Below are 12,889 nucleotides of genomic sequence, written 5' to 3' on the forward strand. Positions count from 1 at the left end.
TTGAATGCAGCCTCCATTATCTCCATTACAATAAATCATTTTTCCACTTTATGATAACAGTGTCACACTATCTGCACTTCTTTCCCAGTAATGTTACAATGTAATTATTCAGAATGCAGTTAGTTGTCAAACAAAAATACTTTAGTAGAAAAGGTCAAAAGGCTATGATGGCACATTCTGTTCTGCAGTTTGCAGAGCCGTAAGAACAATGGCAATAATAATGTTGATAATGTTTCACAAGACCTGGCTAGGATAAAAATAGTTTAAAGATAGCCAAGGAATTATTCAGTTCGTGTCACTGGACAATTTGGAACAACGTCATGCCTTGTCATGCTTATTTTTATAAGCTATGTCAATACTACTCATACTACTTGGAGCAGGGGTCACTAAGTCCGGTCCTCAAGGGCACCTATCCTGTATGTTTTCCATCGCTCCCCGCTGCAACACACCTGATTGAAATGATCTGCTCATTAGCAAGCTTTAAAGAAGCCTGATAATGATACAGATCATTTGAAATCATTTTGAATCGTTTGAGGACCCCTGACTTGGAGTGTTGTCCTCTAGCCGTAATGGGTCTCCTCCGTTTCCGATCTTACATTGCTGGCTGGAACTCTGATGCTTTGATTCCAATGTAAAGGTAAAGATGGGCCTATAAGGTCTCCTCCTTCCATGCTTTGGAATCCAGTGGATTGGTTTGGATACGGTTCTTTGCTTCTTGTACTGTAGCAAGAAAGAATATTCTTTCTCTTTCTGTTTTCATTTGAGAGTTTTGGAAGTTCATTATAAGTTGATTAACTTATCAAATTTACTTCCTGCAACTAAACCATTACTCTGCTATAATAAGCTCATTATTATGCATGTATGTTAACTGTAGTTCATTATATACTGAATTAGTATCACATTATGAACCTTCACATCCCAGCAATATTAGCTGAAGAGCTCTTTTAAAGATCGATTAAGAACAGCCTGCTAAAAGTGGCCATCGCAGAGTAATGATCACACCAAACAAAATGAGATGAGCAGTATGTAAATCAGTCATGATTATTGACATTGACCATTTGTATGTTTGAGCAGAGGTAAAAAAAATTAAATAAAAACATGTAGCCTTGAAAATGAAGAGAAGAAAGATAAAAGCTGGAAAAAGAATCAAGCACAACCTTCCTTCCCCTCATTTGCTTCTGCACCTTATGTAAGCATAGCAGAAAATCTTCCATCGAAACTTTGTCAAAAATCGTGTTTACCTTTATTGCGTGAGGGGAAGTATATTATACGTCATGCTCAACACGCCTGTCTAAGTAAAGAATGAAACAAAGAAAGGAAGAAAGAAGGAAACAAAGAGAGAAAGAGAGTAATACGCTTGTTCTTGATAAGAATAAAAACATGATGACTGAACAAGGTGAACGAGCAACATGTAGAATCCACCTCTTTGTCTCAAAAGCAGAGATGCTCATTTAACTGCCAGCTGAGTGGAAGCACCTGTGGCTAAAGCCAAACTGTGGTAGGGTTTTTACTTTCTGGACCTGGATTTCCCATCGCTGCTGAAATGGAACGAATGCCATGAAATAGACACTTGATCACTTCCAACTGGTCTTTGGAGAGAAACATATTATTGCAACAAGTTGCAGGAGTAATGGCGCTAAAATGAAAACATATCTTCCCTTATGAGTCATCTTGGCAAGTGAAGAAAGAAGAAATAACTTATAAGTTTATAAAAAATAAATGCTTGCGCTCATTGTGCTTGCCACTCACTACCACCCCCACCCCCACACACACACACACGTCTGAATTACACACATACAAAAATGAGTTTCTAAGGGCTCTTTAGTAATATAGAAAGATCATAATCATGAAGGGGCTGCACACAAATGATTACAAGGAGCATTTGACGGGTTTGGTGCCAAGTGGTCTCAATTTGTCGCACTTCAGTCTATAAATAACTTGTACCAGTGACCGTTAGGTCCCTAAGCTAAGTCGCGCCATTCCAAAGTACTGTCAAATGCCGTCAATAGCACAAGACCACCACTAAAGCCTCCAGGTAAACCGAATGTTTAGAATGAAAAGCCTGTTTTGATCTTTCAAGGGGAAATCACAACTACACCATATTTACAAAAGCATTGCCTGGCAATCTGTCATTTGTCTCTCTTTCCTGGCAAGTCCTTGTTGTACCGGCCGACACATGTCGTGTGGTCAGTATTTTGCGGGGATCTAAGATGTTGATGCCATACTAAAAAGTCTAAAATCCTGCCTAATACCATCACAGTTACAAAACCCAAAAGTGAAGAACAGAAATGCAGTATTTCAACGCTTTCTGGAAATACTCCAGTAGAATAGACAGTTTTGAATGTAAGAACGTTTGTATCCCCAACAGGAAATGTACGTTTCACTAGTAAGAGCCAAACTACAATGTGTGAGTTAAAGGTTGTGCCAAGAATTAAGCTCCCTTGAGCTGAGTTTGGACGGTTTTATGTCGGGGAGCAGCATGTTTCCCAAAAGTAGTTATGTCCGAACTTTCGGAGTCTGTTGCTAACACAGGTTAGCCATGACACCGCATTCACCTCACAGATGAATTTGATTACCGCTACTGCGCATGTGCATCACAGTCAAGGTTTACAGCCAACGGGAGAAGCGGGAGACAAGGCACTCGGCAGAAAAACAAAGTGCCAAATAAATAAAAATGTAAATAAGCGACTCGCAGACTATTAAATTGTCAGCAATTATCATCACCGACGTCATCATGACTAGTCGACTAATCTCTACCTTGTAACCACATAGGCAACATAGCAATCAATCTGAATGAATAACTTTCACTTATCTATATCAACTTTGGTTGACAAACATCTCTGATATAATGGACATGTCAGGTAAATGACTCACTCGCTTGTGTCTTCAGCTGCTCCGAGCTCCTCAAAGCTCTTCACTATAACACACTTGAATACATAATTGAAGGGGAAGTCAACCCAAACTTTTTTTTTCCAGAATATGTTCCATGCAGGCCCACTAGTTTAAATACAGTATTCTGATTAATATTGCGTTTGTGGAATATAGGTTAAGCAGCAAAATGCACCCACTTTTAGCCATCTCAGGGGGCGGCCATTTTGTCACTTCTGTTGAGTGAAGATGACGTCAAAGTTGCTCCGGGCTCAGATAACAACCAATCGGGGCTCACCTGTTCTCTGACGCTGAGCCATGATTGGTCGTTATCTGAGCCCTGAGCAAATTCGATGTCATCTTCAGTCGACAGAAGTGACAAAATGGCTGCCCCCTGAGCTAGCTAAAAATGGGTGGATTTCTCATATTCCACAAACGCAATATTAATCAGAATGCAGTGTTTGGACTAGCGGACCTGAATAGAACACATTCCCTCTTTAAGACCAACTCGATAACAAGTAAGAAATTACCCTCGCTGTTCCGATACTTTAAGACATATGTGTATTTGTAAGGGGCAGAGAGAATGTGAATAGAGGAAGAGTAAGAGACATACAGATTGAAGAAAATAGAGGACAAGTGGTGTGAGGAGTTGTATGAAGTGTAGAAAAGGGAGGAAAGGGGGGCAAGGGGTGGAAACGAGAGCGTCTAGACAGCATTCATGATCCATCTGTCTGCCACTGCCACAGAAACAGCCACGGGCTACAACAAGATGGCCAACTCCATCACGACAGACGCAGTTTCAACCTCTCTCATCCTTTTCCTTCATTTTACATCCTCACATCCTTTTCTCATTCTCCTTCTCAGTCTACTGATTTCTCACTTTTCTAATCCCTTGCCACTCTTTATAGCGCTCCCATCCTTTTTCTCTCTCTCTCTCTCTCTCTCTCTCTCTCCCTCTCTCAGTCAACACCAGAAAATTACAATAATTGTACAGCTTTCCCATAATGTTGGCTGCAGGCACATTTACATTCGCTCTAGACAGCTAAATATTTTAAGTACCCAGCTCAGGATTTTATTTAGTGCATATGGAATGGAGTCCCCTCAACATTCAACCTGCAATGGAGAGAATAGTAAAAAGGGAATAAGTGCAGAGACACGGAGGCCAGGGAGAAAGACAAAAAAAAAAAAAAAAAAAACTGATCGTACAAATTAGAAGGTTGAATGGTTTTCGGTGAAATGCAGGTGGTGGGCAGCCAATGAGCGAGGAAGTGATGAGAGGAAGGTGAAGAACTTGCCGGACATTCACACACAGATTCAGTGCCAAGGATGAAAGTGCTGCTGTTAAAAGTTTTCCTACTCCTCCTAAAAGTTGTTGAAAGAGCACGGTGCGGCACATCAAAGTAAGCTGGCAGACAGCCATTGCGCTCCACTGGCGTCCTTCACCCTCTCTCCCTCTCCGTGTCTCCTTCTCTCCGTTTCCATTGATTGTGGTGAGTCGAGGGACCACTCTCATCTCCTTCCCCTGACAGTGGCGCTCCGTAAGAAGCAGAAGAGGGGTGTTAGCTGGGGGGGCTCATGAAAGCCGCACAGAGGTTCAAACAAAAACAGGACAGAAATTGAAAGGTGCAAAATCTTTGATGGAACATGTGTCAGACTAATATCAAAGAGTCTTTAATTCAAAGTGCAATTATTTTTACCCTCCGGCACCCGGTGCTGCGTTTACCTGCTGCTGTTACGGGAGCACCCGTCATTAGTGCCTTACAAATCAATCCACAAAATGGGATTGAAAGCTTGTTTTCATAGAAAATTGCTGAATGCAAAGTTACATATTGTAATTAAAGCTATTTTAAGGTTATGGCAACAATAGTTTTGTCCAACCTGTGACAATAACATTACACCACTCTAATATAACAACCACAATACTGTCAAGGTGTTCCAGTAAGTAGCAAAAAAATTTGATTTTTTCTTCTTGCCGAATATTGCTTTTGTGTAAGCCCACGTAACAATATGATTTAAGGACCCATTTTTATTATGTTTATCTGCCATCTTATTATGTTTATTCCGTTGCCAAATACTACTAGCTGTGACCATAATACATCTGACATTATCAGGAGTAGCATCAGCCTTAAAACACAGATTACTGTAGCATTTGAGGGCAAATCACTGACATCCCATAAAACTTTTCATAGCAACTGGAGTGGGGAATTCCTCAAGCAAGGATGTGGAAGATCAGTAAGGCGTTCAACATTTTTTGCTTTACATACCTTTGGGACGAACTACAACAGAGATTGGGAATCAGGCTCTTATGTCCATCCTCGGGGATCTTGACCTAAAAAATGCTTTTCCAGATTCTGAAATTTCCATGCCACTCTAAAATGTAGCAAATACTTTCCATCAGACTAGGAGCAATAGTTGACTCAAAGGGAGACTAATTCCACATTTCCTTCCATTTTCAGTTCCTCAACATCAGTCCCGACTGGGGGCCAAATGCGGCCCCTGTTCAAATTCCCACCAACCAGCCTCTTGCATAAAATCAATAATGTGTGGCCCGTCAGTACTATTGACCACAGTAGAAAATACACATGTAAAAAAAAACTATTTTCTATTTCACCAGAAGATGGCAGCAGACCGGTGGCCGCATTCTTGAGTGGTTTTGGAAATGCGCACTAAGCGCAAGACCCTTGTGCGAGCGCAAAAAGAAAGAAAAAGAATGTTGACAGAAAGGGCCGTTGCTTCCTGTACAACTGGAAATTGAAATATTTTTTCACTGAAGTACAAAACAACTGTGCCTGTCTAGTTAGCTAATTGACTGTGGCTGTTTTCAGGAAATTAAATATCAAGAGTCTCTACCAGACGAAACATGCAAAGTACGACAAGGCGACGTAACGAACGGCGTAAAAATTTAGATCAACTGGAAGCTGTATGTGGAGGGGTTCAAGTATCTCGGGTAGGACGGAACGGGAGATCGAAAGGCGGATCGGTGCAGCGTCTGCTGTGATGCGGACTCTGTATCGGTCTGTCGTGGTGAAGAAGGAGCTCTCGAATTACCGGTCGATCTATGTTCCTACTCTCACCTATGGTCATGAGCTGTGGGTCATGACCGAAAGAACAAGATCTCAGATACAAGCGGACGAAATGGGTTTTCTCCGCGGGGTGTCCGGGCTCCTAGAGATGGGGTGAGAAGTTCGGACTGAAAGTCGAGCCGCTGCTCCTCCACGTTGAGAGGAGCCAGCTGAGGTGGCTCGGGCATCTGATTAGGGTGCCGCCAGGACGCCTCCCTGGTGAGGTGTTCCGGGCACCGATAGGAGGCTCCAAGCGCGACCCAGGACACGCTGGAGAGACTATGTCTCCTGGCTTGCCTGGGATCCCTCCAAAAGAGCTGGAAGACGTGGCTGGGGAGTGGGAAGCCTGGACGTCCCTGCTGAAGCTGCTTCCTCCGCGAACTGACCTCGGATAAGCGCTAGACAATGGACGGATGGATGGAAGCTGTATGATTGGCCCCCACACATTTTCCTAACCAATTCTGGCCCTCTTTGCCAAATGTTTGGACACCCCTGCTCTAGATGTAACGATGCTTCCTTTGTTATATTGCAAACAATCAGTTCACTTACACGTTTGGTTCTAGGATTTTGCATGAACAGAATTTGATGCAAATTCAGCACAAAAAAACTAGGCGAACAGAATGCAGTTTTGGCCATGCCTCATCTCATCTAACTGTGCAAAAAGGAAGTACAGTAAACCCTCGCCGATCACCATTTACAAATGTTTCTGCAGCACATAACTACTGTCTGAAAAACGCACCTATTCAAACCTATATGCATTTTTGTATTTCCACACCTTTTCCGAAGATGGCACAAACTGTCACACTGTGAACCTCATGAAACATCGCCCGCAGAGCGGTATATGTGTGAGGAGTTCATGCGAAAGACAAGAAAAGAAGTGAAGGCAGAAACTTGCAGCACTCACAGTTGAAGATGCCCGGTGGAGGGTGTTGGGTGACCATGGGGCAGTTCTCCTCATCGCTGTTGTCCCCGCAATTATTGAGCTGGTTGCAGATCAGTGAGCCCAGACGCAAACAATTCCCATTGGTGCAGTGGAACTTGCACTCTGTTCAACCAGAGGGAAGGGACATGAAAGTCAGACAGAGCCTTACTTAGAACAACTACTGGACTTGTAATCACTTCAAATACATTGTGCTACAGTTGGAACTGCAATTAGTCTGACTGAACATTGGGCGTTCCAAGGCTGCTCAACTCACCCAGTAAAATTTGGATTGAACATAATAAAAAAAAAAAAAAAACACGATAAATTCATCACTGTCAGTGCATGTTCACAGAACCAAACATAGAAAAGTAATATGCATAATTTCACGACTATAATGCTGCCGTGTGTCAGTTGCCCTTGTTATTCACACCTGTGAATGTGCAAGGTCAGGTAATTTGTTTGCACAAGTAAGATCCAAAAAGACCTCAATCACGTTGCTTAGTCCACAGATACACTTTCTAATGGAAGAAATTAAACAAGACCAAACCAAAATGTTGTTTCATGAAACACTTTTTCCACTAAATATTTCAATTTAGCAGAAAAAAATAATGGACTTAATTATACACATTAAAAAAGGCTATTTTGAGGTTATGCTGTGAACTTGGCCTTTGATCTGATTGAGTTCATTTGTTCACATGATTTAATGTTTTGTCTAATTCCCTCCAGCCACTCTAATCATGTTCACAAGAGCGCAATGAGTGGACAGCTGGACATCCCATAATGCCATGGTCATATCTGTCACGAGTATACATAAAGTATTTAAATCATTACAGAGGAAGGACTGAAAAATACGTGCACACAGACTGGACCCTTTAATATCATTATGTATAACACTAACAAATATAAATATATATAGTTCCTTTTAATATTTGTTCCTTTAAAGTATGCATTGTAAGTCGATATAAAAGAATTATATCACAAGTGTGCGTGTGTGCTGCATATCGTGGGCAGGTCTTCCCAGACACAATGAGCGACATACAAACTAAATGAAGTCAGAAACTTCTTTTCCGGATTATTGTTGAGCAGAAAATTAGACGAAAAAAAGTTGATTTTTTATTTCTAAAATATCAGAAAATGTCAGAAATCCCACTGAATGAATTGAGTCCTTTACTTGAATTGAGTTCAACTGTCTTTTATTACTGACTGTACAGCTTTGATAAGAGAAGGAGAAGCAAGAAAAGGTGAAACACCAGACTCCAGCAAGATTTTCAACATTTTTTGTGGTGGTGGGGGGGGGGGGGGGGGCTGGTTCGGGGGAGCTCCCACCATGCAGAATCGACTATGCGGTAGGCCCAGAGTAAGGACATTGTGAATTTCCTCATTTGGTCAAATGCAAACATTACCTGGGTGTCCCAGTGGTAAGTACACTGAAACGATAGGATGTTTTATCGCTGGCTGGAAATCAGTGTTAATTTCGTTGACTAAAATTTTTCGTCATTTATTTCGTCACAAATATTTTTATTCAGTCGAAAATGAAACGAAAACTAAAATAGAAGTCATTCATTGAGACGATAACTACATTAACTTGACAATCTCGTTAACGATTAAAAGACTAAACATAAAAACACAGTCACAAAGTCCAATCAGAAGAAAGAAACATATGTGGGTAGGAGAAAAGAACCACTCAGAAAATGCAACAGGTGAGACGAAGTGAGAAGACAACCGATCAGAGGCCAACTTCAGCGGTCACCCCCTTAGTTGTTGTTTTTGTTCATGTTTTTGTGTGCACGAGTCACAAGATGGACTGGGGGGGACATTCTATTTAAATTTAGCCCCCTCTAGGGGTTGTGCACAACTCTGTGTTGTATTGCAGCTAATGAACACTTAGAAGACAAGCCGCTGCGACTAGTTGGAAGTACAAGACGGTCTTCTAACAAGCATTTTGCAGGCCGTCTCCTTGTGGCAGTCCCGGCAATTTGCCCTTTTGGCAGCGAGCAACTTAATGATACTGCATTTTCTCCTCTTCCTCTCACAACAAGAACAGCTTGTTCTGGTCTAGTCTAGACGGCGGCGGGGGGGAGGAGGGGTGGTGTCAATTGAAGGAACAGAGATCTGATTGAAAATACAAACCAGCATGACCATTCTTTGGATAGAGACTTTTCCCCTTTTTTTGAAGTGGCAATTAGCAAAGCCTCAGTGACTTGCCCTGTCTTGCTTTTCCTCACACTGTCTTATCTATTAGTCAATTGTCTACCTTGCAATCTCTCTGTCTCCTCTTTCATTCTCATCTGTTCTGCCTGTCCTCTTCTCTTCCACTCTATCATGCTATATAAATCTCCAATTTTGTCTGAGCCACTTGTCTCTCCCTCTTCACCCTCCCCTCCATCTATCCTCTCACTTCATGTCAATACTTTTGGTCAAGGCCATGAAAAAGAAGCAAAGCTCTAAAATATGAGACAACAAACCCCTCGTTTGCACGACAAATTATGCACAGCAATCTTCTTTGCAAACAAACATGCAACATACATACAGGTTTAAAACTAGGATGTGGAAATGCCAGGAGGACAAATGTGTGGCTGGCAAGATGTCATCGGCAGCTTTTCAGACACTCAAATGTAATGGATAAGAAATGAGCACCCCTAAGGCTGTTAAAAAGCAAAGAACAAGGGCATTATCCAATAAAAACGACTTTAAAGGTCATCGTGCAAATCATCAAAGCGAGGGCAAAAGCGGAATCTGCATATCAGTGGGAGTTTTGGTGAAACAGTCAAAGACAAATTTCAGTAGTACTTACACAATTTAACAATTAAAAAAGCCCAATACAATTAAAATCGAAAATACATGGGGGGAGGTGAAGAAATAGTAAAAGACTTTCTTATAACAAGAGATGGCGCAGGTGTGTTATTACTGGTCGTTACGTGATGTATCAGTTGCTATGCAGTTGCTATGGTCTTTTATGCTTTGTCCTTTATGATGTCATATAAGCCCGAAGTCTTACAGTTTAAAAGCTGGAGTTACTCAGTGACACGTCAGTGCGTTCTGAGGATCGGGATTTGGATCCATCAGCAGACATGACACGGAAGATGAAGAGTAAAAAGTCTTTAGCAGTAAAAATACAGATCCGTTGAAGTACTCAACCAACTCCCTCTAATACTTTGTGTCTTGTCCAGTTGTTGCTCGTCTCATCAGTTTGTATTTAGTTCCTTGCTTTCCTTCAGTCGTTGTTGCTTCATTGTTTTTGTTGAATTTCTGTTTGCTGTCTTAGTCCAAGTCACGAGCAGGTTCTGTCCACCTGTGCTCGTTTTCCCTGATCCCTTGTGTTACCCCGCAATCTCCCTTTATACACTTTGTGCCTTGTCCAGTGTTGCTCGTTGCCTCGTCTGTATTCGGCTTATTGTTTTCTTTCAGTCTGCTGTTTGTTTGCTGTCTTGATCCAAGTACAGCTGGTTTCCTAGTGTTTGTTTGGTTACTTTAATTCTTGTTGGTTTGTACTTTAAAGTTTATTTGGTGTTTTTGATGTTTGACCTTGTTTCTTTTGATATTTTAGATTCTGAGCACCCACCCACCTGGGGGAAGGGGTACTGTTATGACTGGTTGTTACGTGATGTATCAGTTGCTATGCAGTTGCTACGATCCTTTTATGCTTTGTCCTTTATGATGTCATACAGGACTGAAGTCTTCCAGTTTAAAAGCTGGAGTTACTCAGTGACACGTCAGTATGTCAAACCTTTTTTGAGTGAGGATGCAAACTCTCTTCCAGTTCTAATCTCTTATCTCTGTTACTTTGTATTTTTGTTGATAAGACTTTTTTACATCTTCCATGTCTGCGTATGGGCACGTGACAGTGTTCACAACTAGTCAGACTAATTCAAATTGGGTAAATTGACAACTGAAGACGCAAAAATGAATTAATCCCAAATAAAGTTCATTTTACAATTTCAGCCATTGTCCACAAACGTGGCTTTTCTTTAGTAAAATTGAAGAGAATTATGAACAGTTCCAAATTCTGGGATTAAACCTTCAGATGTCTGCTAGGAATTCGAAGCTTGTTTATCAGTATGACAAATATTCAAAGTTTATAGGCAACTCCCAATTACAGGGATAAGATAGCCAGAACCTGGATCGGATTGAAAACATGTCCAACCAGTCAGATTTGAGGCACATTTACAAGGAATAGTGTCATACACCCAGTCAAGATGGGTTATGTTGGTAGATGACTGAGAGACTGAATGTTTAACGGCATCCATTTTTGCTTGACAAGAAAATATATTAAAGCCGATCCTCCGACAGACATACAGACATCGTGTGCTGTCCTCGCTACACGTGACGTGTGCGGCTAGACAGCCAGTGAACTAATAAAGAAAACTCCGTACACAAGGCGTACTTTTCTTGCTTTAATTGAGTTGTCTTGTCCTTTACAGACAACAAACTGTGAAGTGTATACATTTATATAGTAACTGCAACAAAGAAAAGAAACAAAGATATATCCATCCATCATCGATACCGCTTCTCCTCACAAGGGTCGCGGGGCGTGCTGGAGCCTATCCCAGCTGTCTTCGGGCAGTAGGCGGGAGACACCCTGAATTGGTTGCCAGCCAATCGCAGGGCACACAAAGACAAACATCCGCACTCACAATCACACCTAGGGGCAATTTTAGAGAGTCCAATCAACTTACCATGCATGTTTTTGGAATGTGGGAGGAAACCGGAGTACCCGGAGAAAACCCACGCAGGCACGGGGAGAACATGCAAACTCCACACAGGGAGGCCGGGGCCGGGATCGAACCCACGACCTCTGAACTGTGAGGCGGAGGTGCTAACCAGTCGACCACCGTGCCGCCAACAAAGATATAATATATTAATAATTAAATAAACATAGATGGCTCACAGCACATTCAACCTCAAATAATTGAACATAAATACTTACAAAGACGAAAGTATTCCAAGGCTTAAAGCGGTTTTGGAGTACATTCACCAACTACGACGCGAGGTGACAACAACTTACCTTCAAGACGTGAAACACGTCAAAGATATGCTATCGACAATAGATGGGCTTATATAGCTCAAGGCAAAAACGATCCACCAAAGATAGAGGTCTGACTCTCACATTTTTTTAACCCAACTTTTTAACAGTTTGCACTAAGAATTTGACAATAATAAACCAACTTATTTATAAGCAAATATGAACTTATGTAAAAGCTTTAGCACAAGCAGATGAAATATTGATGTCTCTTCAGAAGACATGACACATCGCATACTTTCCATGGTAGATGTCAACTCTGAGCAGGATGAGTGGACGGAAAGCAGCTGGAGCTGATGCAATATCTTGGTGAGCTTGTGTTGAGCAGATGGATTGAGTCTTCACAGACATCTTTAACCTGTCCTTGATGAAGGCAGTTGTACCTGCGAGGTTCAAGACCGCCATCATGCCTGCACCTTAATATTGGATAATGCTGTGTGCTACAGCTCCACAAACAAACTGCAAATGACATCATCATGGCAAGCTACAAAGACCGGGAGCTGAACGCCCAAAGGCCGAGCAGATCGTTGTGGACTTCAAGAGAGCTCGAGCCAAGCACACGTCCCATCCACATCGAATGAGCTGCACGTGTTTGTTGTATCACAGCTTCCAGTTACCCTTCATTGGGGACATTTATCACAAATGCTGCTTGGGTAAAGTCAAAAACATTGCCAAAGATGCCTCCCTTCAAATAGGACATTATATTTTGCGCTGCCTGAGTGTGCCCGCCATTTTCCTCATACTCGTATTTACTATTCAGTTTTGCACATTGCTGTTCACTTCTGTCTATACAGCACTGTTTAAGTCTCTTTGTAGGGACTTATTCACCTTACCTTAACTCTGTAGACATTAATAACCAACTGCACATATGTTATATTTCCCACTTGCATTTTGCTGTAAATATTCCTATATGTATAATTGTGGCCGGATGCAACTGCATGCCATTGGCTGCATACAAGTACCAAGCACAATGAATGAAATTAAAGTCGACTCTTTAATCTGTGTTAATGGAAAGAA

General features: G+C 41.7%; 1 protein-coding gene across 1 annotated transcript in view; it reads right to left on the minus strand.

The window, feature by feature from the left end:
• The window catches only part of LOC147143986 (low-density lipoprotein receptor class A domain-containing protein 4-like), a 185,794-nt gene that overhangs the window by 88,452 nt on the left and 84,453 nt on the right, over positions 1–12,889 (minus strand). The window contains exon 3 of the mRNA XM_086037759.1: positions 6,835–6,975. Coding sequence (XP_085893885.1) covers positions 6,835–6,975 — 141 coding nt within the window. The remainder of the gene's footprint in view (positions 1–6,834; positions 6,976–12,889) is intronic.

This window comes from Filicampus tigris, chromosome 8 (assembly GCF_054856515.1).
Source record: "Filicampus tigris isolate MCC_2025a chromosome 8, RoL_Ftig_1.0, whole genome shotgun sequence".
In the NCBI taxonomy this organism is placed as follows: Eukaryota; Metazoa; Chordata; class Actinopteri; order Syngnathiformes; family Syngnathidae; genus Filicampus; species Filicampus tigris.